Consider the following 25630-nt stretch of genomic DNA (forward strand, 5'->3'; position numbering starts at 1 on the left):
CTGGGGTCGGTCGAGGTACTCATCATGAAAGTGTAGAGGGAGAGCAACAAAGAAAGTAAGACTGGAAATAAAGTCACAGAGGCATAGTAGGAGAGACACAAAGGAAGTGAAGGGAAATGTGAAAGTAATCATCATTTAGGATTATTCCTCTGTGGCAGCAGTTGAGTCGAGGTCGTTCTTGTGTCAGTGTGCAGTGTGCATCGTGAAAACTGATTGATGATGCATCCAAGAGAAGAAAGGAAGTGTGCAACTGTCTAACTCTATATCCCCTCTTTGTCTCTCCTCTCCTCTCCCTCTGTCACTTCCCTGTCCTTGTGGCTGCACTGCCTGACAGCCTGTCATGAGCTAAACCACAGAAAGAATTTATAATAGCTCCTTTTTATTAGAGCTGTGTGTTTCCTCCAAGGCCTCGAAATGAGAGGTCATTCACTTTTCTAAGCACCTTAACTGAAAAACACTAAACAAGCTTAGTGTTGAACATTTAAGAACATTTTGAAATTAATGACTAATAATGTCAGTTCTGCACCAGAACTGCATGACCTAAAAACAGGAAGTGGCAGTATGCACCACCAGGGAGATGTCATTGCATTCTGGAAATTGGCAGTAACTGTGAGGTGTGAGGCAATAACATATGATGCATGTGGCACAACATATAAAGCCTGTTAGTGCAAAAATGTTTTTCGTTTTGAATTGATCTAAAACACTTGAAAGAACTTGTCAGTTTGAATATCTTCATTCTTTTCATCATTCATTATTCAATTATTTGCTATGTGACCTGAACAAAGCTCCTTTAGAACATAGCGGTAGCATTTAGGGCAAGCAAGGCTGGCAGTGCCTTTCCAATAAAATCAGAAAATCACTATAAAAAAAATGAACTTACCGTAGTCTCTCTCCTTTCATCTTAAATAGCATTTTGCCATAGAACCTGTCTTACTGCCTTTAAATTACTGCCATCGTGTGTCCACAGTTGGCTATTGTCTCTGGAACCAGGATTTACTCCGCTTGACTCTGATTCCAATTAAATCTATAGGCCAGCAGAGTTTTCTAGCTGCTTCCACATGCACATTGTGGATAAACCTCTGGTTTTTGACTGGAAATTGATTTGGATACTGGCGCGCTAGACAATCTGCCCTGGCTCTACTTTCAGATCAGTTATCATGTACATTTTATTTAGGGCTGGGTATCGTCACTGATTTCTAGAATCGATTCAATTCCGATTCACAAGGTCCCGAATCGATTCGATCCACGATTCGATTTAATTCGATTCGATTTAAATCTGGGAAATTTTGACAGTCAGAAATATTATAATTCAGATCAGTACATTTACATATTTTTGTATCAATAAAAAGGAAGCTGACACACGCAAGACTTTATCAAAGGTGTGAGCATCACAGCAGATGCCTTTGTGTCAAAGTAGCTGAAGATAAAACAGAAAAACATGAAGGTTTTCCTGGCCTGGGATTTATAAAAATATTCTGCAGTACATCAAAAACGAAAGAAAACCATTAATCAACATATGAACATTACCTCTGAAGTTACAGCAGTTTTATTAGAGACACGTTAAGCGTTTTGCATTTTGAATAATTTTAAAAAGTTTAAATTTGTTCAGTATTGAACAGCAGAAATGAGGTTTTCTTTTCGGAAGAATGTAAAAGGGAAAAAAACAGTGTGCGACAGCGCTGTAAACAACAGTAGACTTGTGTAACAAGCAAGCGAATAATGAAGAAAGGGAAACTGTTCTTGAAGTACAGAGAGAGAGAGAGGGAGAGAGAGAGAGAGAGAGAGCTGTGCATCGCGGTGGAAGCAAAACAGTAAAAGTCAGAGTGAATTCATGACGATTTTATGTGAACCGTTTGGATCTTCTTTTGCTGCTGGTTCGGTCAGTATTGTTTGGAGAGAGATCAAACTAACAGCTTTAGAATCGGCGCATAAAGGGCGTGAACACAAAGCGCGGACCCGCCGACAGATCAGAATCAGCGAGCTGTCGGCTTTCAGCCCCGACCGTGAGAAAGGCGACATCTAACTGATTCTGATCCGCGGGTTGCGCTGTGTGTTTAAGTCTATGTGCAGAATCCGTGTACCTGCTCTCATTTACTGTCTTAACTGTTTGGTGGTTCTTGAAATTTTGTGAGATGTCACCAGAGATTCTGGCATTTTGGGCAAAATAAATTTATATTAAAAAATCGATTCAGGATTTTAATGAATCGATTTTACGTCATCCAAGCCAGAATCGATTTTAATCGATGAATCGATTATAAAAACCCACCCCTAATTTTATTAGATTGCACTGCGAAAGAAGATTTTAATATCTCCTTCAGGACTTTGAATCAGAACTTATGATGGAGAGGGGATCTCAAGTCACCTCTAATTTAATTAAAAAAAAACCTCTTTTAATTAAACCAGAGAAATACCTTGGTTGAACAAATGTACAAACTGTGCTTTGTAATAGATATCTGATTCTCACAGGAGAGCGACCACATGATTTAACTGAATGTGATGCACGACTGTAGAATAAACAGAATATAGTATTTAAAAGATTAATAGAACATTAGTAGAAATTTGACAGCAGAAATACCAATACTATACAACACTGAATGGGGAAAATCGTTGCAGAATGAGTCATTTTTGCAAACAATTGTATGTACAGTTTGCCAGTAATGCATAGTTTATGTGTAGTGAGGTCTGTTTATAGTGTTTTATTGCTCCTATTATTACTACAATTCTAATCAATTCCTGAAGAATTCATCATGGTGAGCTAATGCAAAATATGATGATAACTATAAAAGTCAGACCTTTTCACAATTCTTCAGCCAGGAATGAGTGCAGAAAGGTTGCAGATGTCTATGCCTATTTAAGTACAGCATATAAAAAAAGAACAAATGAAAATACAGAATCATACACTGGTACGCTGATTAAATGTGTTCGTTATCTCTATTCTCTTGTGTTAAAGTTACTGCCCACCACTGGATTTTCTTTTTTCTAATGTTCTTTATTCCCCTCTGAACAAACAAGTCCAATCCCTCAGTCGTCTGACATTTTCTATAAGTTATTTGATACGTTTTCTTACGTGCTCCAAGCCTGCATTTGCTCTGTATGATGGATCCAGTTACTCCAAACGTTCTACCCCACTAGCTGTGCAGCGTCAGTGACTACATGGCTACACAACACAAGCTGCGACTACGGCCATTTGGAGGACAACTTATCCATTATGGGTGACATGTTCAGCAGACACTGACCACAAGGCACTCAGTAGTAGGCTGTCTTTCATCATTTAGAGCCTTACAGATTCACAGCCTCACTGTACAGTGAAAGCCATACAGTATGGCTACATATGGAGCAACAGAGCTCCATTCATTCAGAGACTACAATATGTCAGGCTTGATCTATGCCCTAGTTGAGTTTATTAGCATGTTTGCCCAACGACTTGTATGTGCTTTAAGTAACTCATAATTCTTAATGACAGAACTGACTTATCAACATACCTATATTTTGTCCTTACATATAATATGAATTGTGTGAAACTCCCTTTTTTACGTTATGAACTATCCTTTCATAATTTATTCACTCCACGTGGCAGCCGTAAGTAAGTTTTAACAAATACACAAAGAGAACAATTTTTCTTTCTTCTGAATGACAGGTTAAAGGTAAACACCACTGTAACTGTAAAATAATCCAAATATGTTCCAACAAGAAAATACAGTACACTGTTAACATGGACATATTTCAGGGAAAAACAAACTGTGATCTTAGTTCAGCCCTCAGATTATACACAACAGCCTAACTTCTGGCACTGACCACTCATGGAAGCATGATTGTTAAACGTGGAATAAAAGCAATCAATCTGTGTTACTGTCTGTGTGAATCTGTGGCAGAAATAGAGCATTTTCTGTGTTATAAGGGACAATTCTTGTAGCAAAATTATATAGTAGGTTTGAGAAAATTTGCCCAAATTTCAATGGACAATGGCTAAAAGATCCTGATTTTTCTTTTGTTCATGTTTAAACAATTTTGGAAGATACCTGTGCAACGTATAAATTAAAATTAATTAAAAAATTAATTAATTAAAATTAATTACAATTATTATGAATATTAGAAAAAGTAAAAAAACAACAACACACTTTTGAGCATAACAGGCTCAAACATCAATGCTACTGATGCAATAACCTACACCAAGATTAAGAAGATACCTACAAACAACATTATCTTTTTCTCACACTTAATAGGTGCATAGAGCTGTTCAGCTGCTCCAATTGAATCAACACACGAAGAGTAGTTCTACACAAAATCTGTCATTCCCAGTTTGACCTTTCGGGAATTTGTTTTGAATCCTCATTACTTTTATAAAATGTCTCTTCTCACATTTTCATTTGACATTTTTCCAGCTCTTTGTATTTTGTCTAACGCAAAGAGCTGGCTCAAAAACCTCCGATGGACACATTTGAGTGGAAAATTCAACCCATCTTCGAACGTCAAGCCATCTGCTTTTTGTTATAAAGGCCTTGGTGGTGACTTTATTGAATCTGAATCAGCAGTAGCAGCTGTGGTATGATGTGTTTATATGCCTCTTAAGCTTTGGACAGGTTATAGTAAGGATGACAAGTCTGGTCCTCAGTTTCTCTTTTCGTATGTTGTCATTGGTGGCAATAAAATGAAAACATTCAGCCAAAAATTGTGCATATTCCGCAACATAAACATAAATCCAACATAAAAGTCACACCGGAAGTGCATAACGAGGCCCAGCTATAAATATCCACTCTCATTCTTTTATTTGCTATGTAATACCTTGTTATCAGTAGTGCAGAAGGTAAACAACTATAAAAGGAGCCACAGCAAAATAAGTTTAGCAGGATGCCAATTGTGATGCGTGACAGACACTGCGAAAGAGACGATGAGAAGGCACATAGGACAGATGGCAACAGTGGGGAAACCTTTCAACTGTGGCGCTTACACAATATGTAAGATGGCAGCTGTAGTCTTAGAAGTACCTACCCAATAACGCATTACATAATGTCCCATAAATTGTTTCTTTATGACCCATTGTTTTTATATCCTGTCCTATTCCTGTTCTTAATTCCCCCTATAAATATCTTGATTTATCACTCGACTCTGGTTTTTTAGCTCTAATGCCAACACTTAGTGTCTTATTCTTCTTTATTACAGCTTCCTCTCTGTTTGTGTATTTTCAATATTCCCCCCCTCATGTTCCTTTTATCTCCTCCCGTGTATAACCCCGCTGCCCAAAGGCAACAGCATGTTCGGCGAGATAATAGGTGACTGTGCTCTCTGTTGCGCCATGCCAGTCATCGAGAAACTAGCACATCCTCTCTGCCAGACAGAGCTGAGGAGTATCCTCTTCAATCACCTCTAAGCCTTTTCGTGCTACACCTAAAATGAAGGATTGTAGCTGCTGGAGTGGAGACAAGCCACTGTCTGTCTGGTGTAGATTAGCCCATTCGCGCACACACACATACACATACACGCACACACACTTATGCAGTTGCTGCAAAAGTAAGTGGCATACACACAGAAAAAAAGATTAGTGAAGACATGAGTTCTTGAGTACCTGACTGTCTTCAAAAGATGAGAGGTGAGTCTTGAAAATACCTTGCTAAGGCTGATGACTAAAAACCATTAAACTGGTTGCCTCAGTGTCTAAAAAAACAAAAATAACAACTCACCCACCCAAAATGAACAGACTTCAAACTGAAGAAAGCTTTAGAAGTGAGTAATCTCTAAAGAGAGGAGGAAAGATGGGAAGGTGAATGAGAGACAGAAAAGAAGATAATGGGAGAAACTGAAAACCTGATGTGCCACTGTGGAGCATTTGGCTGTCTGTTAAATTATAACTATATAGCAACTTAATGTCAAGAATGGCTGTGAAAGTAAAGAGTAAAAATGTATTCCTCATCACGTCCTAAAACCAGTCCGACTCACGCTAAGACCAAAATGCTAATATCCAACAACACCAGACTCTGTAAATCATGGACCTTCTCACCCTGACTGTCAGGGAGCATCTCATAGTCATTACAGAATTCATATCATGTTTCCCCTCTGTGACCAAGCTCACCACAACCATTAAAGATTGCTCAAATTATTAGGTTGTAAATTCCAGCCCTCCATCCATAACCCACAATCCTGCCTCTTGCTGGCTGTATTCATTGTAATGTTATCACTGGCTCTGTAAGGATGGTAACAGCAGTTTGCATAATACTCCATAGCATTTTTTGTGTCTGACAGATTATGTGTTTTTCCTCTTAGCATCTGACCACAGGTGAATTATAGGTGACACAACAAGAGCTAAGCGCACTCATTGGTGGTACACCCAATTCAAAACTAAGTGGAATATGGTTTTCCTCGCTGTTTCTCTGATGTTTTTCTGTTCCAAGAGTGGCTGATCTATTATATTAAGTGTCATCCACAGTCAGACTTCTCCAGTGGTCGCAGAAATGCAGTCTCAATGCAATTAATGTCAGGCAGCAGTCAATTTTGAGAAAATTGGGCCCACTTTATGCTAACTGATAATAAGGCACAGCAGTATGAGATTCAACAACTCGTGAATGCTGATGTGTTGACACTGACCTGTGGCACCGGTGACAGAAGAAGCTTTGCCCCCATTGTTTCCCTTAATGGCCTGCACTGAGATGACATACTCTGTTCCTGGATACAAACCTGTGGGAAGAGACAGTTAGTCTTAAAAGAAGCAAATGTCCATCAGTCTCTGATATAATGCTCCAAAACAAGGGATTTACAAACTTTGAGGAAAATCTTGAGTAGAAGTAGAAATTACTTTTCTGACTTTTCTCAATCAAATCCTTAAATTATGGGATCCCTTTTCTATTAGACTACATGAAATGTATATTATACCCACTTTCCTGGTAAAAGAACATTCACCCTCTATCAGTTTTACATATCAGAAAATTATATGAAAGAAATTCTGCTCCTTACCAGGTCATATACAACTCCAAATGAACTAGAAAATATGAGACATAAACCCATGTCATTAGTTATTTATTTGTCATTATTTATTTTAACAAAAATTTAAGCCAAATCGCAGAAGTAGTGTATTTAATTTATACAATGCCAAGTAGGGGAAACATTCAGCCTGAGAAGGTCCTTTCCAAATAAATCCAAGTGCATCATGTGAAAAAGATGATTCAGCAGAAAACATTGAAGACAGCTGCCAATCTTCTCAGGAGTGGACATCCAGCAAATTCCCCTCCCAAGGCCAGACCGTACAATGCAACAAACCCAAGAGCTGGCTCTCAGACAAACGGGCCTCAGTTAACATGTTAAATTTGAAGTTCATGACAGTACAATTAGAAAAAGACTGAACAAGCATGGGTTGTTTTGGAGGCTTGGCAGAAGAAAAAGTCTTCTTTCTAAAAAAAAAAACATGGCAGCGTAGCTCATGTTTGCAAAGTTACATCTGAACAAACAACAAGACCTCTGGAGCAATGTCCTTTGGACAGATCAGACGATGTCGAGATGTTTTTACATGATGCCTAGAGCCATGTTTGGTGAAAACCAGTCATAGCATGGATTGATTATTTGACTTGTTTTTGAATCATGGGATCTGGGCACCTTGAAGTCATTGATTTGACCAGGAATTCCTCTGTATACCACAGAAATCAAGAAATGTGAGGCCATGTGTTCAACAGTTAAAGCTTGGCTGAAACAGTCAGCCTGAACTTAGTTTTTCTGCACTTTGGCTTTTGAATCATTTTGGTTTTTGTGAATTAAATAATGATGTTTAATATGTCATGTGTTGTTGTTCATCTCAGTTATATATTTACCTAATTAAGATCTGATAATAAATAAATAATTGTTTATTGTTTCGTGATATGTAAAACGCTTGAACGGACAGAGAGCATACCTTCTTTTTACCATTGCTGTATACTGTGTGTTTATGAGATGATGTCATGTTCCATGTTTTATATTCCAACATTATTAATATTTTTACCCTAAAGCTTAATTTGAACTGAATATTTAAAGTAACTGTGTCTGTATATGTAAGTTTTTGTAGCACTTTTACAATATAAATTGCAAAGTAAAACCAGAAGATTATTTTAAATCAAATTGGATGACTATTTCAAGATTTATGTCCAAAAGCGTCCAATTCAAGATTCAAGAAACAAGGTTACGGGACTATTTACTTCTTATTGATTAGCTTAGAACCCATAGCTTACTCTAATAGCACAACAGTTCGAGAAATACTTTTGTACATTGTTCACAAACTTGTAAGACTCACCCACAATAGTGTGTTTGGTGCGCGCCTCTTGGCTCCTCTGTACCTTCAGCTCCTCCTCTTGCCCTTCTGGGTCAGTGTGTGTAAGCCTGAAGTAATCCATCTCAGCTTGAGGGTTCTGCCAGTCCACCTCAATAGAGACCTCTGTCTGGCCAAGAACTCGGATACCATCAATAGTTGAGACATCTGGGAAAGGTGATACAAGGTTAGGTGGAACTGAGTGTACAGACATGAAGCTCAAACTTAGAAGTCTGCCTTAAAGCTTTTGCAAACAGAAGCATCTGCCTTGCTCTGCTTCCACATGTCCCCGAGCTAGACAATGATCTCCCAGCACACTGAAATGTGACATTTCTAGGAAAGAGAGCCAAGCAAGAATTCCGCCTCTGGCCATCTGCAAGATATTATAACCAAATAATAGACAAATATTTGTATTTGGCATGAAACAAATATTAAAATCACTCATGGGTGCATTTCTTTTTTCTTTTTTTTTTTGACATCGCCAGCGTCATCTTAGAAAAGTGCATATAAAGGTTTATTGATGTTTTCTAAAGTAACCTTTGCGTACTCTGTGCTTTCCCACATTTAAAGTCACAGCATTCACATAATAAAGTCAGGATAAACTAGTTTAACATATCACCCAGCAGGACACACAAATTAAACACAGTCATGTGGGGTTCAATAGTCGAGAACGATCCTTGAGCAGTTCTGTAGACTAACATTTTACAGCTATTTGTAAAGCTGTGACATCTACTACACCTCAAGAATCAAACATCATAGTAATGCTTTAGTGCCGCCTACACTTTACACAGTGTACATTGTGACTTACTTTTATTTTTAAACTTTACATGTCACATGAGCATTTTCACTTCTACCTGTATGTAATTACTTTAAAACAACAGTAACAGCTCAAAGCAGCCGCCATGTCAAAATGCTTCAACCTCAATGATCAGATCCCCATGTTCCCCAGGATGGGGAATCAGCTGCTATAGATTTGGAGGTGATGGGAACGAGATGACAGAAAAGGAGGAGCACAAACCACAAAAAAAACCCAACCAAAAAACCAAAAAACACAAAACAAAACAAAACAAAACAAATCAGAATAAGGGGAAAAACCACTAAAAAGATGATCGAAGTTAAGGACATGCAATCCTGGTATCCTGGTATGAGTAGTAAAAAGAAGGGCATAGAGAAGATATCAGTGCATCATGAATGGTTCCTCACAGTCTGAGTCTATAGCAGCATAAATGAGGGATGAAGATTGAAGTCTGATGTGAAAAGTAGAGAGCGTGTCTGTATCGTGAACCCAAACTGGGAGTTGGTTCCACAGAAGATGGGCCTGATAGCTGGAGTCTCTGCCTCCCATTCTACTTTTAGATAATCAAATAACCAAAAATGAGCCCGCAGTCTTAGAGAGATATGCTCTGTTGGAATGAAATGATACTATGAGGTCTTTAAGATATGATGAAGCCTGATCATTCAGAACTTTGTATGCCACTGCATCCTCCCATCTCTCAGAATATTCTGAATAATTCAGACGTTAATTAGAGATATGCTTCTGCAATTTCATGAGGAAAAAGTGAGTTCCATCAAACAAAGCAAGCGTTACCAAATGAAAAGCTTCTTTTCATGCCAGCTGTTGTGCTTCCCAAAAGAAAACTTAAAAACATCCATCCAAACCCTCTTTTGAAGTAGATCATTGTTTGAAGTTAAAACAAAAAGTATGTACCAGTCTGCCTCACACAACAATAAGCCAGATGATGGCGTGGCTTCTTATGCCCATATGTGAAAGCTATGCTCTGTGAGGTTTTCCATGGTAAACCAATCTAACCACACTCCCACTTTCTGCACGTCTCCCATCAATCCTGTCAAGTAATCTCTTTCTCTACACATCTGTGTCCCGCCACATCTGTGAGCAAGTTCATGGAGCCATTTCCTTGAGAATTAAAGGCTAACAAGCCAGCCTTTAATGAAACACTTAGTAATTAAAGTCTTCAGTCTGTTCATTGCTTTTTTACCATAGAATTTCTGTGAAAGACAAAGACGAATACAGGAACAATCGTGCTCATTCTACAAAAGTAACAGAGAAAGTGAGGCAGGTTATCAATCCATGCCAGGTCCATATTTTCATTCCTGGACTCTACCAGAATAGCATTTATGGTCTTTTAATGCCAAATCACATACACAATTACGTTTGACTTCAAATGCAACTATTTTATCCCGAGAAAATCTAACTTAATCCCTAAGACCTGCAGGCCACACCTGCCCTCAAAGCCACGGTAGTCTTTAATAGGTAACATCTGCTTTCACTTTAAACCAGCAGCTCATTTAAAGGAAACATGCTGCACACCGCCCAGTTCTGCTACAGCACTAATGTCTGTTAGTCTGAAAAATACTAATTTTAAAGCTCTGTATTTGTTTTTTCTGTCCTGATCAGAGCCATCTGTGCTCACCTGTGGTGGCTTCAATCTCGTCAGCTTCACTTTGGATGCCCTTAACCACCGCATGTACTTGGACAATGTAGGTAACCCCAGGAGTCAGTCCTGTGATGAGGTAGGAGTTCTCTGTGTTGGCGACCGAAATCTAATATGCAGTTGATGAGAATAAGTTTGTAAGATGAAATAGGTAATATACTTTTTTTTTTGCTACAACCTGTATTTGACACAGAAATGATCAAAGTAGAAAAACCTACCTGCTCCTGCGCACCCTCGTCATTTTTCGGATAATATGTCAACACATAATACTCGGCCCCTTGAACGGACTCCCACTCAACCAGGAGAGAGACGTCAGTCACTTGGACCACCTGCAGACCCTGAGGTGCCAAGACTGAGAGAACAAAGAGACATACACAGAAGTCAGGAATTAACAGAATTTAACAGTTATTTTTATCAACAAGTCCGCTATCATGTCCACAAGTTCTTTTTCTGATTTTGTTGTTCAGGCTTGCATTTTAATTTTTCTTTTTTGCTCGCTTCCCTGTCTTCTCTTCCTCTGTCTTGTCTATTTGTAGCTGTTGTTGTCCTCCTAAGGCCTCCACTATGAAGCAGGATTTCATCTTATCCATGTAACTTCAGGGTTAACCTTGGGTTAACTGGTGTTAAATCACTGCCTGTCCTGTAAAAGATCCCCCAGACCTCAGAGCTTGGATAGTGGCAGGGTTTAAAGTTTTTTTCTTCTCACCAACCAAACCACACACACATTCATACGACATGTTTAATATTAAATTACTGAACACTGCAGTGTCTACTGCAGCTGTGCTGCTTTAAGCCCTTTTCATATTGTTCCTATAATATGGTTTCAGCTTCCTTTGCAGTTGCTCTGCTGCCGTACACTTAGCTATATTTTTTGATTTGACAGATGCTGCCAACACAACAACGTTCATATGAATTTGCCAACTAGATTGATAAACTCCTGGTTGATAAACAGCTTGATAGCTTGACCGCTAGGGTCAGGATAATCGACCCCAGCCTACAAGGGCTTCACCACCTGACTGTTAGGATAAGTGAATACAGATAATGAAAGCATAACCTGGATATGCTAAACTCACTTCGTACTACAAGGCCCTGAGGGGGGTGTACTATGAAGGAAATTAAACATAGATAGGTTTTCTTCGAGTTAGCTGGGTCAACAAAACCCCAAGCCCTAGACAGAGATAACACATATCATTGTGATCTTTTATCAACTTTCTCTGTGAAACTGGGTTTTCTTAAAGTTTTAAAACTTTAAGTTTGACATAAATTGCTATCTTATTAGTCTTGCCTTGTACTGTAGTACAGCTCTGTGGTTTCCAAATGTTGATTTATTTTGTTTTTCCCTGTGTGTTTTTTGTGCTTTTACTTCCTGTCTTTGCTTTCCCTGCCGTGAGCTCTGTCAGGACATCTATTTTAACAACCTGTGTTTCCTGGTTGTCTTGTGTTTCTCACATTCGTCTTTGGATTTCAGTTCTTTGTGCCTTGCATTATGTTGAATTTGCTAATAAAGCCTATTATCAGTCCCCACAAACACCTTCACTGTGCTGCATAACACCTACACTTATTCAATCTACCAAAAGGCTTAAATCTTTTTTTTTTCAGTTGATTGTCAAAGAACCAACAAATCATGAACACGGCAAAATAGGTGTTTTGTTTTGTTTTTTTACTCTAAATGGAAAGAAAGACTCCTTTAAAGTGCTTCTCTGGCCATTCTGGAAAAACATGGTGGGGGAGCTAAGAGTAAAAACAAACCAAAACCGCAGCCAAAACACAGAAGACGACATGTCAGCCGTGTTGGGGAGTGAGGCTTTTTAAAGGCAAGGTGAGCTTTTGTGGGTATGATAGAGGGAAATAAAATGGCAGACTGTATAGATTTTTTTAAAAAGAAAAAGAAAAAGCAAAACATGGCGTGCAAGTAAAAGCTTATTACAAGGGAAAATGAGAAATGTGAAATGAGTGGTTATGTGGTCCACTATAGCTTTGGCAAGCAAGGAATTCACATAAGATTTAGATGCTGTTCCACAAGGTAAAGTCAGGAAGCTCGATGTTTTTCTTCAAATGCAGCAGTCTTTTTCCATCAAAGAACAGTTAAAATTCTCCTGTTGCTAATCCAGGCATGACTATCAACCATCTTTGCCCTTAAATATTATTTCAGAACAGCTGGTGTGAATACATTTGCATAATAAGATTGGAAAAGCAGAAAATAATGGTGATTTTCTGCCTTTTCGGCTTGAAAATCAGCAAAATGCTATCAGAGGAAGAAAATTTTACTGAAATGACACGTCTGGACTTCTTTGAGAAATTTGATTTTTTATGTGCTATCATCTTTCCTGTCTGTAGCTTGATATTTTAGAGGAAATCCTGATCCAGCTCATTAAAAGAGAACTGGTAAGGAAAAAATGGCTAAATATGGTTTAAAGTCAACTTTTCTAAATGTGCTTTATAATAAAAGGAAACATTTTAGAGGCCGCGAAAAAATAAAGGATAATAAGCTAAATACAGACCATCTGCATTATGTTGAGAAAGCTTTAATAATCTCACCTGTATTATATTCAGATTACTTCATTAAATTTGGTTGCATTTTTACTAAATCTTCTGGATTGACATAAACTGAGGCTAAGAACACTATTCCTACTGTGCAAGGGCTGCTGATTTCTAAGCCATGAGGCTTCTGCCTTTGATGGTTAAGAACACAAAAGAAAACATTAAAGTGTGCCTCACTGGAAAGGACAGAAACTGTATCTAAACCCATACTTCAAGAGTATTGTTCCCATCAGCGTCCAAAAAACAGATTGGCATCCATCAGCCAGGTGTTGAAATGGCAAATAGCCACATAAAACAAAGAAAGCGCCAACTGTTTTGCTTTTGTGCTCTTCCTCTCAGCCTTCTTATTACCGCTAACACCTAAAATCAACACAGGGTTTTTTTTTTCTTACCTCCCACTTTCCCTTCTTGCCTGACTTTTCTTCTGACACGGTGGCACTGTTGATGTTGGACTCCATTCAACAGCACCTAAACACGAAGCTACAGATCTGTTCTCTACCTCTGTGGTATGAAACACAGCTTGAAGAAATGGAATCGTCATCTACGGTTTGACATTTCTGACCTGCTACTGTGAAGTCTGAAACATTTATGGTTCACGGAGCTGCATTTGATGGATCCAGTTGACTTTAAAAAAAAAGGGCTTTAAAACACATGCTTTGTGCTCTTGATTAAATACAGAGGAAAAACATGCCAAGACAACCATAGACAGATGTTAGCGTATAAATAGAATACTATTTCAAATGTAAGAGATCAATGCTATGAAAAAATAAAAGTGCCATTCACTTGCAGCCAAATGTTCAATATCTCTGCAGAATTGACTGTCACAGTGGGAATTCAGTGCTCATGCCTGGCAGCTGCTGCTCACGTTTCTGCTTTCCTGGCCTTAAATTGCTGTAAAATGCAATTTTGTACTCTGCTCCTCGGGCAGCACAGTAACAGTGATTTGGCGAGCAGTGCATTTATCAGGAAAGGTGAGATTCTTCTGCAGGGTAAAAGCCAGATGAAGCCCTGAAAGACTGATGGGTATTCTTATATTTCTGTGGTATTATGTGACCTGATGTTATAGGTTGTCTGGAGGCCAAAAATGCAGTGGTCATCAGGTCAGCCCACTGAAAGCGCCCCGTCGGCTGATATCTCTGAAATAACTGTCGGGAGATATGTTTTGAATTCCATAGTAGGTTTGGTCAGAAACTCTTCAGCATCACTGAGCTGGCTAATAGTTAACTGTAGGGGTTTACTGGCTTTTGAGGCAGCTCTTAAAGTTCAAGCACCATCAGGGACTCTGCTGCAGGTCATTACTGTACCAAAAAGTACAGAGCCAGTGGAGGAGGCTATAGGGGCTGTGAAGAAAGCTGTGAAGATAACAGCTGGGCTCCAATGACTAGTTTAATTTTAGTAAAAATATCTTCTTTCGTTTTTTTTAGCAGAGCAAGGTGCAGCTGTTGAGCAGGGATCTTAAGCGGCTGATGGCAAGATGTAACAGCAAATACTAAAACAGGCTGGTTGAAAAGCTTTTTCTGCCCTGTAGCTGCACCTATATGAATATGACTTGATATTACTTGTAAGGTAATTGCCATTCAGTTGATGTATGACCCTGGACACTTGTACATGAATCACACAGATGGTAGGAGATAGATGATTAAAGCCCAGACTGCACTGCTTTGGCTCTTGAGAATCATTCAGTCTGGGCATGAAAATGCTACTAAAAGGATGCATATGGAAATTTATATGAAGGTGAACAGGTCATTAGGGCCAAGTGTTATATTTTTTAACGGTCCCTGAGCTGCTTGTAGCATCCGAGCTTCGTGACATAGCACTTAAAATTCTCAGGTTAATGTTAGTGCCATAGAGGTGACTGTAGAAATGTGACTTTTCAGTCTCAAGTGAAAAATGCAAGTTTGGGTCACATAAAGTTAATATCCACACCTCGATGCACACAAAGTTCACTTCTTCTTTTTTTTTAACTGTGATTTTTCTGCAAAACTCCCCAAGCTATGTCTTTTAGTTACTTTGATCTTTAGTAGGCTGGATGAGTGAAGCTATATGATAAATGTGTCAGATTACTGAAAAGGTTTTTATTAAATTTCAGTAAATGTCTTCCTATGTCCTTCTTCACATTTTCAAGCCGTCCACTGGGCCAGATTGGAGTCGCTGCCAGGCCGATTCGGGCCACCGGGCCTTAAGTTTGACGCCCTTGTGTTAAAGTTTGCAAAGCATCAACAGAAATCATGTTAAGCTTACCTAACGAACAGTCCTCCCCGTAAAAGCCGTCATCACAGATGCACTTGCCGTTCACACACTGGCCATTATCTGTGCAGTCATTGGGACACTTCTGGTTGCTGCAATCCTCACCAGCGAAGTGTGAGAAGCACACACATTTCCCGTCTACACACTGGCCCTTGTCATTGCAGTTGTTTGGACAGGTCAGTTCGCTGCAGTCTTCTCTGGTGTAGCCCTCATAGCACACGCACTGGCCATCCACGCATTGGCCATTGTCATTGCAGTTGTCTGGACATGTCAGCTCACTGCAGTCTTCTCCGGTGTAGCCCTCATGGCAGACGCACCGGCCATCTACGCATCTGCCATTGTCGTTGCACTCATCTGGGCAGGAGGATTCAGAACAGTCGGGGCCTTCCCATCCTACGTTACAGAGGCAGCTGCAGGTGTCGTGTTGGTAGGTACCATGGCCACTACAGCTTTTGTCCACGCCTTGATAAAGAGATACGCCAACACAGCGGGAGTGAAAAGAAGTGAGTGAAGAAGAAACGTTCAGTTCATCATGGAAAGTCCCCAGCAGCCTAGTCTATCATGTCATGTCATGGCCTACCTGCAGCACCACAGCATCCCTGTGCACACTGGGTCTTAAGGTAGTTGACTTCTTCTTCGAGTCCATTGACTCTGTAAAGCAAAGACTTAAAGCTTTCCGACTCCTCGCAGTCACATCTGGGTGACTGCAGCTTGATGTTGTGTCTGAAGATAATGTCATTGTTTCCATTTTTTGTGGTCTCCATCTGCAGACCTGCAAAATGGATATCTTTGTTAAGTTCATGCTGCTACACCTATCTGTTGCTCTTCACTCTTAATCTCTCAGTTATATCTTTCTTATGACCTGTTTCATCCTGTGTTGATATGTGTTGTAGGTTGCAGCTGGTGCTCCCCGGGATGTCAATTTTATAGATGTGGCTCAAGGTGACTTCCTGCTCTGCAGCTGAGGGGTCTGGCTGGGTGTCAGCAGAACTTGTGCGTGACCATGTGCAGAGTAGGGCCAGCAGGCACAGGGCCCTCCACAGGGGTCTAGCGGTCATTGCTAGTGGTACACTGTTCCAAAAAATAGTAATGTCAAAGTATCTTACTGTATATTTTACAGTTTTGTACTGTCTTTCTAGAATATCATTAAATTTACATAAGTAGACTGTGATTTTACATGTCAAAGGTAAAATAACATAACATCACTGTAAATATAGTAAAACACAATTTACTTGTTTTTTAAATATATTTTTTAGTACACATGCATATTTAGATTGTAAAAATACATTCAGAAATGTATCATAATTTCACAAATATTTGTCTGTTATGTGAGAGAATGATCTGTTAAATTCAAATGTAAAGCGCTTTGGGTGCCTTGAAAAGCGCTATATAAATCCAATCCATTATTATTATTAAATGTAATACTATGGAAAAATATATAAAATGATCGAAAATTAATGAGAATAATCAATAATTAAATGAGTATTTGAATTATAATTTTGCTAAAAATTTCATGTCATCTAGATCTGATTCAATAATTCAGAAGTAACAAGTGAAAATATAATTAATAGGAATAAAAACAAAAAAAAACATATAAAACATTGCACGGCCATGCTGTGCTAATTATATATTTTAAATAATAAATGTAGAGGTAGGAATTGCAATTAATATAAATCTCAAAGTATTCACCACATTCCTGAACAGAAATAGGCCTCTGCACCTGGGGTGTGGCCATGAAAACAATGTGACATGCCATTGGATGTTGGGACACATAATAACATGACGCTAAGCATCGGCCAATGAATGTGAACTAACAACCACAAGGTCGCGGGTATGGCAGCACTGTAGGAAAAAATCCTAATATAAAAGTATTTTACTGTGCATTTTACAGTTTTGTTCTGTTCTTCTAAAGTTACGTAAATAGACTGTGATAGACATTTCAAATGTAAATTAATGTTAAATCACTGTAATGTAATAAAACATAATTGTCATGATTATTAAATGTATCTGTCTGTACATATGCATATTTAGATTGTTAAAATACATTCACAAATCATGATCTCACAAATATCTGTCCGTTATTTGAAAGATTGAACTGTTGAATTCAAATGTAATGCTATGGAAAAGTATATAACATGATTCCTATAAGCTTGTGTTACATCACATAAGTATTATTATCATTGCCATTTAGGGCCATCGTGGCTCAAGAGTTGGCAGTTCGCCTTGTGATCAGAAGGTTGCCGGTTCGAGCCCCAGCTTCGACACTCTTGGTATTGTGTCCGTGGTCAAGACTCTTCACCTACTGGTGATGGCCGATGGTGCGATATGGCAGCCTTGCCTCTGTCAGTCTGTCCCAGGGCAATCCATTATTATTTAAACCAACTGTTAACTGTATATTTCTGTACATTTACGTATTATGATTCATATTGCCACATTCATTGACCAACACTTGGAAAAGGCAGAATCCCATGTAAAATTAGCACACACAACAAACTGTATTTTCATTACTGAAAATAACTGTATTTTCATGAGAAAGTTATTTTCTGTTATTTTACGGTAGTATTTTGGCGCCCAGCAGCCGGAATATTACCGTTTTTTTAGGATTTGTTTTTTCTAACAGTGTATTTGTGCAACTGAGGTCACTTATTTTTTATGTTTCAACATATAAAACAGCTCTGACATGCAAAAATAAAATCAACATTCGGGAACTTGTTCACTTTCAGTCTGAGAGTTTGTTGCTGGCAAGTTTGGTTAAGCTGTCATACTTTGTTACTCCACCTACTTCGTTCATCTTGTGACACACAGTTACCCCATAACCATTTTCCCTATACACAATCACTGGATAAGGACCAGCTGTAAAATTGTTACTAGATCTTCAGTTTCAAAACTCCCTCTGAATATATCTTTTTACCATTAGAATTTGTTGCCTTTGGCCCGGCAAGATTTGGAAAATGTCATGAAGTGTCTTAAAGAACTGACATGGACTCTGTTAGCAGAGGTTGCACATAGTCTAACAATGACTGGATATGGACTCGACGTGTGTGTTCTATGGTCTGAAGATCCCAGGAGTGTGAGGAAGCCCATGGAAACATGGCAGACAGTTTTTCTTCATGTGTCTGGGGGTACTCCCTTCTGAATTATACGTGTACAAAAAAGTCTTCTTATGAAAAGAGTACAGCTTATAGGTGGACGGATTGTGTTCTGAGTTCATATTAAGCAGAAAGTGTGGACTTAATTTTTCATATGCTGCTTCTGTATTTTGGCTTGATTTTATAATGAACTGACATGTAAAACCTTGTAATTGAAAAAGGATGTACTTTTTTGAACAGAACATTATTTTAGAACATAAGAGAAAAATCCAACTTAAACACCAAATCTCTTAAAACCAGTTTTTAAAGCAGAATTCGTGCGTGTGTGGTTAGTCAAACAGAAATTATATCTCATACTGGGGGGCCTAGGAGTCTTGGGCCCTCCAGACAGTTGCCTGCTAGTCTGTGTTTGAAATCAAAGACAATAACGTTAAACACCTCACAGCTCAGTGTGAGGTACATCAAATTTACTTCGAGGACTCTCACATTGGCATGAGCAAAAGCATATGGAGATGAAATATCCCATCTGTTTTTTAGTGCTGGACTATACATTTTGTACAGACTGTATCTTTGGCAATAACTGTGTGTAACAAACCCCTGAAACTGTAGGCGTCTGTTGTTGCGCCTGACTGAACCTGTGTCTCGTGGCTGACAAAGGCACAGATTTGTACCTTCAACAGTGTCTTATACAGAGCTGAGGACAGAAATACATAAGTTACATTAGATTCACTGGGGCAGACTACTGTATATTTAATCACAAGAAACCTGAGCCATTGTGTCACCCTGTGTGTGTCGTAATGGAGCTCTCATTCCACAGTGTGGCAGTAGAAAGTGAATAGTCATCACTTTGGCAGAGATCGCAAACCATAAATTGTGCTCAGTCAGGCATTTCAAAGCTTCAGCGAATGCAGAAGCTTGTCCTCGGTGATGATGTCATTGTGTCTAATGACAGTGATGTCATGTGAACTTAAAACCTTGCAGCGGCTTCCCCGGGAAGCTAAATTACATGCTTTCAAAATAGAAATCCTGCTTAAGCTTCAATAGCCCTTTTGCTGGACTTTGGTTTGAATTAAACCTTATGGTACAAAAGTTTAAAAGGTGGCTTGAAGGAACACATGAGCTAACTGTGCTGAGCTCATGTGGTCTATGGAAACACAAAACCTCTAATCAAGTGAAGAAGAAAGAAGGAGAAACGGTGTCATGCTTGATAAATGCAAAATAAAGTTTTAATTACTGAGGTCAGCGTATGTGCAAATAATCCATATGAACCAAAATTTCCTTACTATGGTCAGACATACAGCTCTGGTTGTGAGCACAGCAACCCCACCCTCTGCTTATGAGGGGCAGCCAATCAGGTTTGCTTAAAGGGGGAGGAGCTGAAACAGCAGCTTTCAGAGTGTATACATGGCTTCAGTCTCACAGGCCTATACTATTCATGTAAACTGAGTGGCTCCACTGGGTCCAATACAGGACCAAATATACTACTGCACAAATAAAACCAGCAAATATTTCTCAGGCTTTTCCGGCATGTCACGATATACAAAAATAACTATTATTCAGTTTTATTTCAGTGTTTTAGCTCAACTTTACTATAAATTATAAACTCTAAGAACTGGGCAAAAACAGCTCTCTTATTTTGAGATTTATTCCTGTGTTTGCTCAAAATGTGAAATTTTGAAGTGGAAACAATGAATGACTTGGAAATCTATCAAAACATTTTCTCTTTGAGCATCAAAGACTAAAACAGCTGGAAAAGTTAAAAAATAATGTGCAGACAGAGAAACTAATACTTAAAATCCCATTAGACATTGAGAGAGAGCATTGGCCAGAATATTAAGTTGTCAACAAGCAGAACTAAAAACCTGCCAATACCACGATGACACCATTATCAGATTAACATATAATCTAAGCAGGGATCCTAGGAAACTGAGAATATGACAATATCTGACATTTTGAGTTACAGTTGAGTTACATGCTGTTATACGTGACATATTTTCAAACTCTAAAGTGGAAAGCTTCTCTTCATCGAGTCAACACATTTTATTTTGAGTTAAGTGCTGGAATATGAGTTCTAGCTCAAATGAATGCACACAACTCAAGTAGGTTTGTGATTCAGAATTCCCAGTGCTTTTTTTAGGGAGGCAAATGCACGTGTAATTATCATGACCAGTTCAAACTCAGTATATCCAGCTTGGTTATTTTAGCTGTGTATTTAACTACTGCTGGTCAAAGGCTTGAGGTCAGAGACCGGTGCCTGTGCAAACAATCCAAGCTATGACATCACAGACATGCTGTGTCTTTTACCCTATGCTGTGGTGAAAAACTAGACCTTAGAAGGTCTTTTGTCAATGGCCAAATCTTAGGCTTGTAAAACTGAGATTAAGGCCTTAAGACAGGAAAATGGAAATAAAGTGAGGGGTATGGAGAGCGGAAAACAGGATCGAGAATCAGATGGATCAGTGGGTGAGGGAGAGTGAATAGGTAAGAGAAGAAGTGATGGAGAGTTGTGTGTTGGAATCACTGACACTCTAGCAGTTAGCCACATTACAGATGGTATAGTATGGTGTGTAATAGCACTGAGCACGGGCTCACAGAGATGCTTAACAAGCATGTTTATAGCTCCCTGTCAAGGTTTTATTTGATGCTTGCCTTTTTCAAGGCCTTTTCTTATTTCTCTTGGAGGAGATTGCAGTGTGACTTTCCAAGCATAGCACAGGGTCGTGTCTGACTGCTGAGACTGTCCTCATGTTGGAAAGACAGACAGATGGAGGAATTAATGGAGAAAGGAAATGGGATAAAGAGGGAAGTGGGGCAGTTACATTTGAATGGATGGATGGATGGATGGATGGATGGATGGATGGACACCAGTTGGGCTAAAAAAAACAAACAAAACGGAGCCAGTGCTACAGTGTGACAAAACTGCAGTTCTTTGAAAAGTGTTGGTTCCAACACTGCTTGACCATTTTGCACAAAAAATGTTACTGCTCAAAGTTTGGACACATGCAGTATATTGCTTGCTGTGAAATTTTAGTTTCATATGTTACACTGTTTTTGTAGTATTTGTATTTATTTTTGTCCTAAGTCTCATCTACCCACCTTCTTTCTTTTTCTTTTCTTTTCTTTTTTTTTCATTGACATCTGAGGTCATGTTTGAACATGAATCACTCAAAAAGTATTAAAGATAGAACCCTGAAATTTTCACAGGTCTTTCTGATTGTAATGTTAAATTTCGATCTGTAATTTGAGATAGCTGCTTCAAAAAAGGTCTGAGGACTGGTTAGTTGAATTATGTATTTAAAAAGTTAAAGCAGTTCTGTGTAAGTCTCGTATTTGAACACACACTAATAAAACAAATCACACTGCGAAGAGTAATTGTGTCAAGTTTTGAAAGTTATATAATTTGTAATCTAGGGTTTCACAGTATTGCACCATAAAACATGTATAGTCCGTTTAACATCAAATTCTCAGTGTCATAAATGAAAATATTGCTATTTTGATTCAACTTTCATGCTGGTTTGAGCAAATCTGAACAGTTGGACCACAAAAAACCTAAAATATCAGGAGCTAGTCTATTTTAAAAAGACTGGAATTTCCAGATGGTACTGTAATTATAAGTGAAAACATTAGTTTGTTCAGTGTTTTCATATTTTTCATTTTCCAGACCTTCTTTGTAAGCGTGCACATTGATGCACTTTCAGCTCTGAAACACAGGCAGGTTTAAAGCCTGTTACAAAATGTTATCTATAGCTAATTTTACCTTTTTTTTCTTTGCAACTCATCCTGTTGGACTTTCCATAAAGCTAGTGATGTGTTTTGATTGAAAGGTACTGTCCGCGAGGCCTCACCTTCCTAATTCAACTTACCGAACTGCTGTCCATTTTGTAGCATAGGAAATTTTTTGTACGCTTTGTAGTGCAGACTGTGGGTTCCAGTTTTGCTGTTTGAAATTCAAGTATTTTATTAACTCACCTACCTTATTAAAGTCACATAACAACTCCCTGTCATCCAAATATGGTTACTTTTGGCTCCAAAAGGCAACAATGAGGAAGCCAAAACACTAATGTAGATGTTTCAGTACTGCTGGTTGACATCAGAGTGACTAATCCCATCTTAATTTACAGTCTGTGAGAGAAATAGAAGATGGATGATGGATAATTGGCATATGAATGTATAAATGTGAAGGACAGTATAGAACAAATACGCCGTTATGATTTATTAGGTACCAATCATTCACTCCACTAATGGACAAGTGGAAGAGGGGGTGATTAAAAGTAAACTGACAGGCAAGATTAAATATCAATGAATGAAACAGATGGGATCTAAATAAAGGTGTAGAATTCAATATCTGCCATGACATAAACCATGATATATTTTCGATTATTGTAAAAGTGAGCTTTCTGGCTTTGGCGTCCAGTTGATTTGGAAACATAATTCAGCTGACTGCCAGTAATGACTCTAGACTGCAGGATAAAGCAGGGAAACCGATGGGCTTTCCACATGGGTCATTCGGCATTTCATTATGGCTTTCAAGCCAACACAAACCTAATTCAGAGTGTTCGTAAACACGGTCCTTCCTGACAATGACTTTCCTTTGAAAGCAACGCTGTGTTAGTAGTGTTTGCTGATATAATATTTGTTCACTCTGCCCATCTGTGTCCTGTTTATGAAACTTGGTATTTATGGCCTCCAGAAGCAGTGGAGGAGCCCTCCAACGGTAACAAGAGAAATGTATTCGACCTGAGACAAGACTGTCTGGACTGGCAGACACCTTTCACTAAAGGCTGCTTGACAAGCTGTGAGGGATGATTGTGCATTTGTGTGTTTCTCTGTCAAAGCCTTTGAAACCTCACCATGTTAAACAATCGGCCACAAGAATACAGAGAAAGAGGAGAAAAGGCAACTGCACATAAAAAGAAAAACAAACAGCTGCAGAGGAAAACTTGTATCGGGAATACAGACTCCGAGAGAGAAACGTGAAGTAGAATAAGACCCGGTCAGTCTTTGCACATTTGCCCTATCCTCTCTAGAGAGCCATTAAATATCAGACAAAAGGCTGACTGTTTCACCGGATTTCAACTTTTGACTAATCTCTATGGAACAAACCGACAAGCCGGAGGATGAGAAGAGGTAAGGTCGTGCCTCATGTGGTTGCAAACTTCTAGACGTTCCTCTCCCTTCTTCTCTTCCTTTCACACATGGCAACTCGCAGACAGAACATGGAAACGAAAATGAATAAAACAAAGCTGAAAGCAATTATCGTCTGAGAGCAGAGCTCATATCTTCACGATTCTGTCTGTCTCCTACTGATACATAGACCACAAGGAGACCTCGATAAGGACCTCGCTTCATCAGAACCGCAGAGACTTAATTCCCCTCAGTGGGCTGACAGAAGAACCCAGTGAAAAGGCAATAATAAAGCAGCTAAATACCTGACATAGATTAGCTTTTCTAAAAATAAAAGTGTTTTCAGTAGCTTTGCAGTAAGGTCATTTTCAGGCGGTTTGAGTAAATAAAATGACTGATGTTTCCATGAAAGCAGTAACATTATGCAATGTGAACACATTTTATAAGCCACCCACTCAGGGTTGTGGGTCTCTCTCTCTCTCTATCATTTTGCATGGCTCAAGGCCCACATCTGTAGCTCATTTTGCGAGGGCTTCTGTGAATTCGCGGTGCCAGTACAGTAGCATTAAAGGTAAATCTACTGGATCAACAGTCCTGCGAGAACATTTCTCACCTCAGCACATAATTGAATACTAATAATTTTTGTTATTATCATAGAGGAAAATCTATGATGGCAGCTTCATTGTCAAACAGCACGGGATTGTCATGACAACAATCATATTCATGATATGAAATTAATATTTTTAATACACCGTTAGAAAAACTGAGGCTGTCACAGTTACTCTGATGGGAAAATAATCACACTGATCACATTTATACTACGTTACGACGATCTGTCTATTTATTTTTTTTAATTTATAAATGTTTACCTGAACGCATGTTCTTCATATTTCAATGAAATACACTAAGTATGCTTTGATTATGCAAATTAAGCATGAAATGCTCACAGGAAGTTGTTGATCGTGTCAAATATCATCATAAATCAGTCTGTATCGCTTACCAAGTTTTACAAAACCTTCTCTTAAACCAAGTCCTGCAAAGCAAGCCCAGACTAACGCAAGAACAGCTTCAGTCCTGGGACACTTGATAAATTCTGGGTCTCACTTTAGCTCATTTGCTGTCATGTCTCATTATTGCCCCTCAAACCTTCTGAGTAAAAAAGAGGTAAACAGGGTTCTAAAAATAAGGGAAAGGCTAAAGGAAGGTAGAACAGACAAAAAGAAATGCACAAATAAAAATATCCTAAGCAAGAGTGAAGCAATATTTGAATCCTCCAAAAAAGAAAAGGAGCATATAGTTAACGTATCTAAGTTAGAAATGGCACTTAAAAATGAAAAGAATATGAATATGTCTTACCCTTGGGGGGAGCTTTGTTAACTTTCTCTCCTTTCTACCTTTCTTCTTTCTGACTTTTCTCTGACGGACCGAATGTCACTCAGCAACTCTCTCTCTACCACCTGCTGACAGGCCAGGGCCAACGAATCAAGGATCTCTGCACTGCCAGCGCTCTCTCCCTCCCTCTACAACTGTTAAAATCTCCTCTAAATGCCTGTAGGCCAATGGGCAGTTAGTTGGGGAGTGTCTGCTCTCCCCCATCCGCTCAAGTGATTAAAACAAAAATGGGGGACAAGAGAAGGAGATAATGAGTTGCATTTACTTCTGTTTACCTCGTGGCTCTTATCACTCATAGTTCTCATTCGTCTCAACACTCTCATTCCTTTATTTTTTCCTCCCTGTGTGAGTTTAGTTACGCTAGCAGAGAGCCAGCAGCGGGAGTTAAATTTAATCTCTATAGCAGAGATGGTAGCATTTAAGACACAATAACTGAGTAGAGGTTGGGTCAAAAGGGGCAAAACTGAAGCCAAGAAAAACTCTGAGTGGGTTTAGGTTAGAAGAAGAAAACAACTTAAGTG

At 38.9% G+C, this 25630-nt stretch overlaps 1 protein-coding gene across 2 annotated transcripts in view; it reads right to left on the bottom strand.

Moving 5' to 3' along the window:
* tnn (tenascin N) overlaps positions 1 to 25264 on the bottom strand; it is a 41601-nt gene extending 16337 nt beyond the window's left edge. The window contains exons 1-8 of one of the 2 annotated variants that reach the window (XM_082513740.1): positions 25074 to 25264; positions 16367 to 16575; positions 16085 to 16276; positions 15499 to 15966; positions 10935 to 11068; positions 10696 to 10825; positions 8249 to 8431; positions 6580 to 6669 (exon numbers count right to left, since the gene is read on the bottom strand). In XM_082513740.1, coding sequence (XP_082369866.1) covers positions 6580 to 6669; positions 8249 to 8431; positions 10696 to 10825; positions 10935 to 11068; positions 15499 to 15966; positions 16085 to 16276; positions 16367 to 16562 — 1393 coding nt within the window. In that variant the 5' untranslated portion in view covers positions 16563 to 16575; positions 25074 to 25264. The remainder of the gene's footprint in view (positions 1 to 6579; positions 6670 to 8248; positions 8432 to 10695; positions 10826 to 10934; positions 11069 to 15498; positions 15967 to 16084; positions 16277 to 16366; positions 16576 to 25073) is intronic. The other variant, XM_082513739.1, reaches the window with a different exon arrangement.
* Between the last annotated feature and the right edge of the window lie 366 nt (positions 25265 to 25630).

This window comes from Aulonocara stuartgranti, assembly GCF_965226115.1.
Source record: "Aulonocara stuartgranti genome assembly, chromosome: 18".
NCBI classification, from domain to species: domain Eukaryota; kingdom Metazoa; phylum Chordata; class Actinopteri; order Cichliformes; family Cichlidae; genus Aulonocara; species Aulonocara stuartgranti.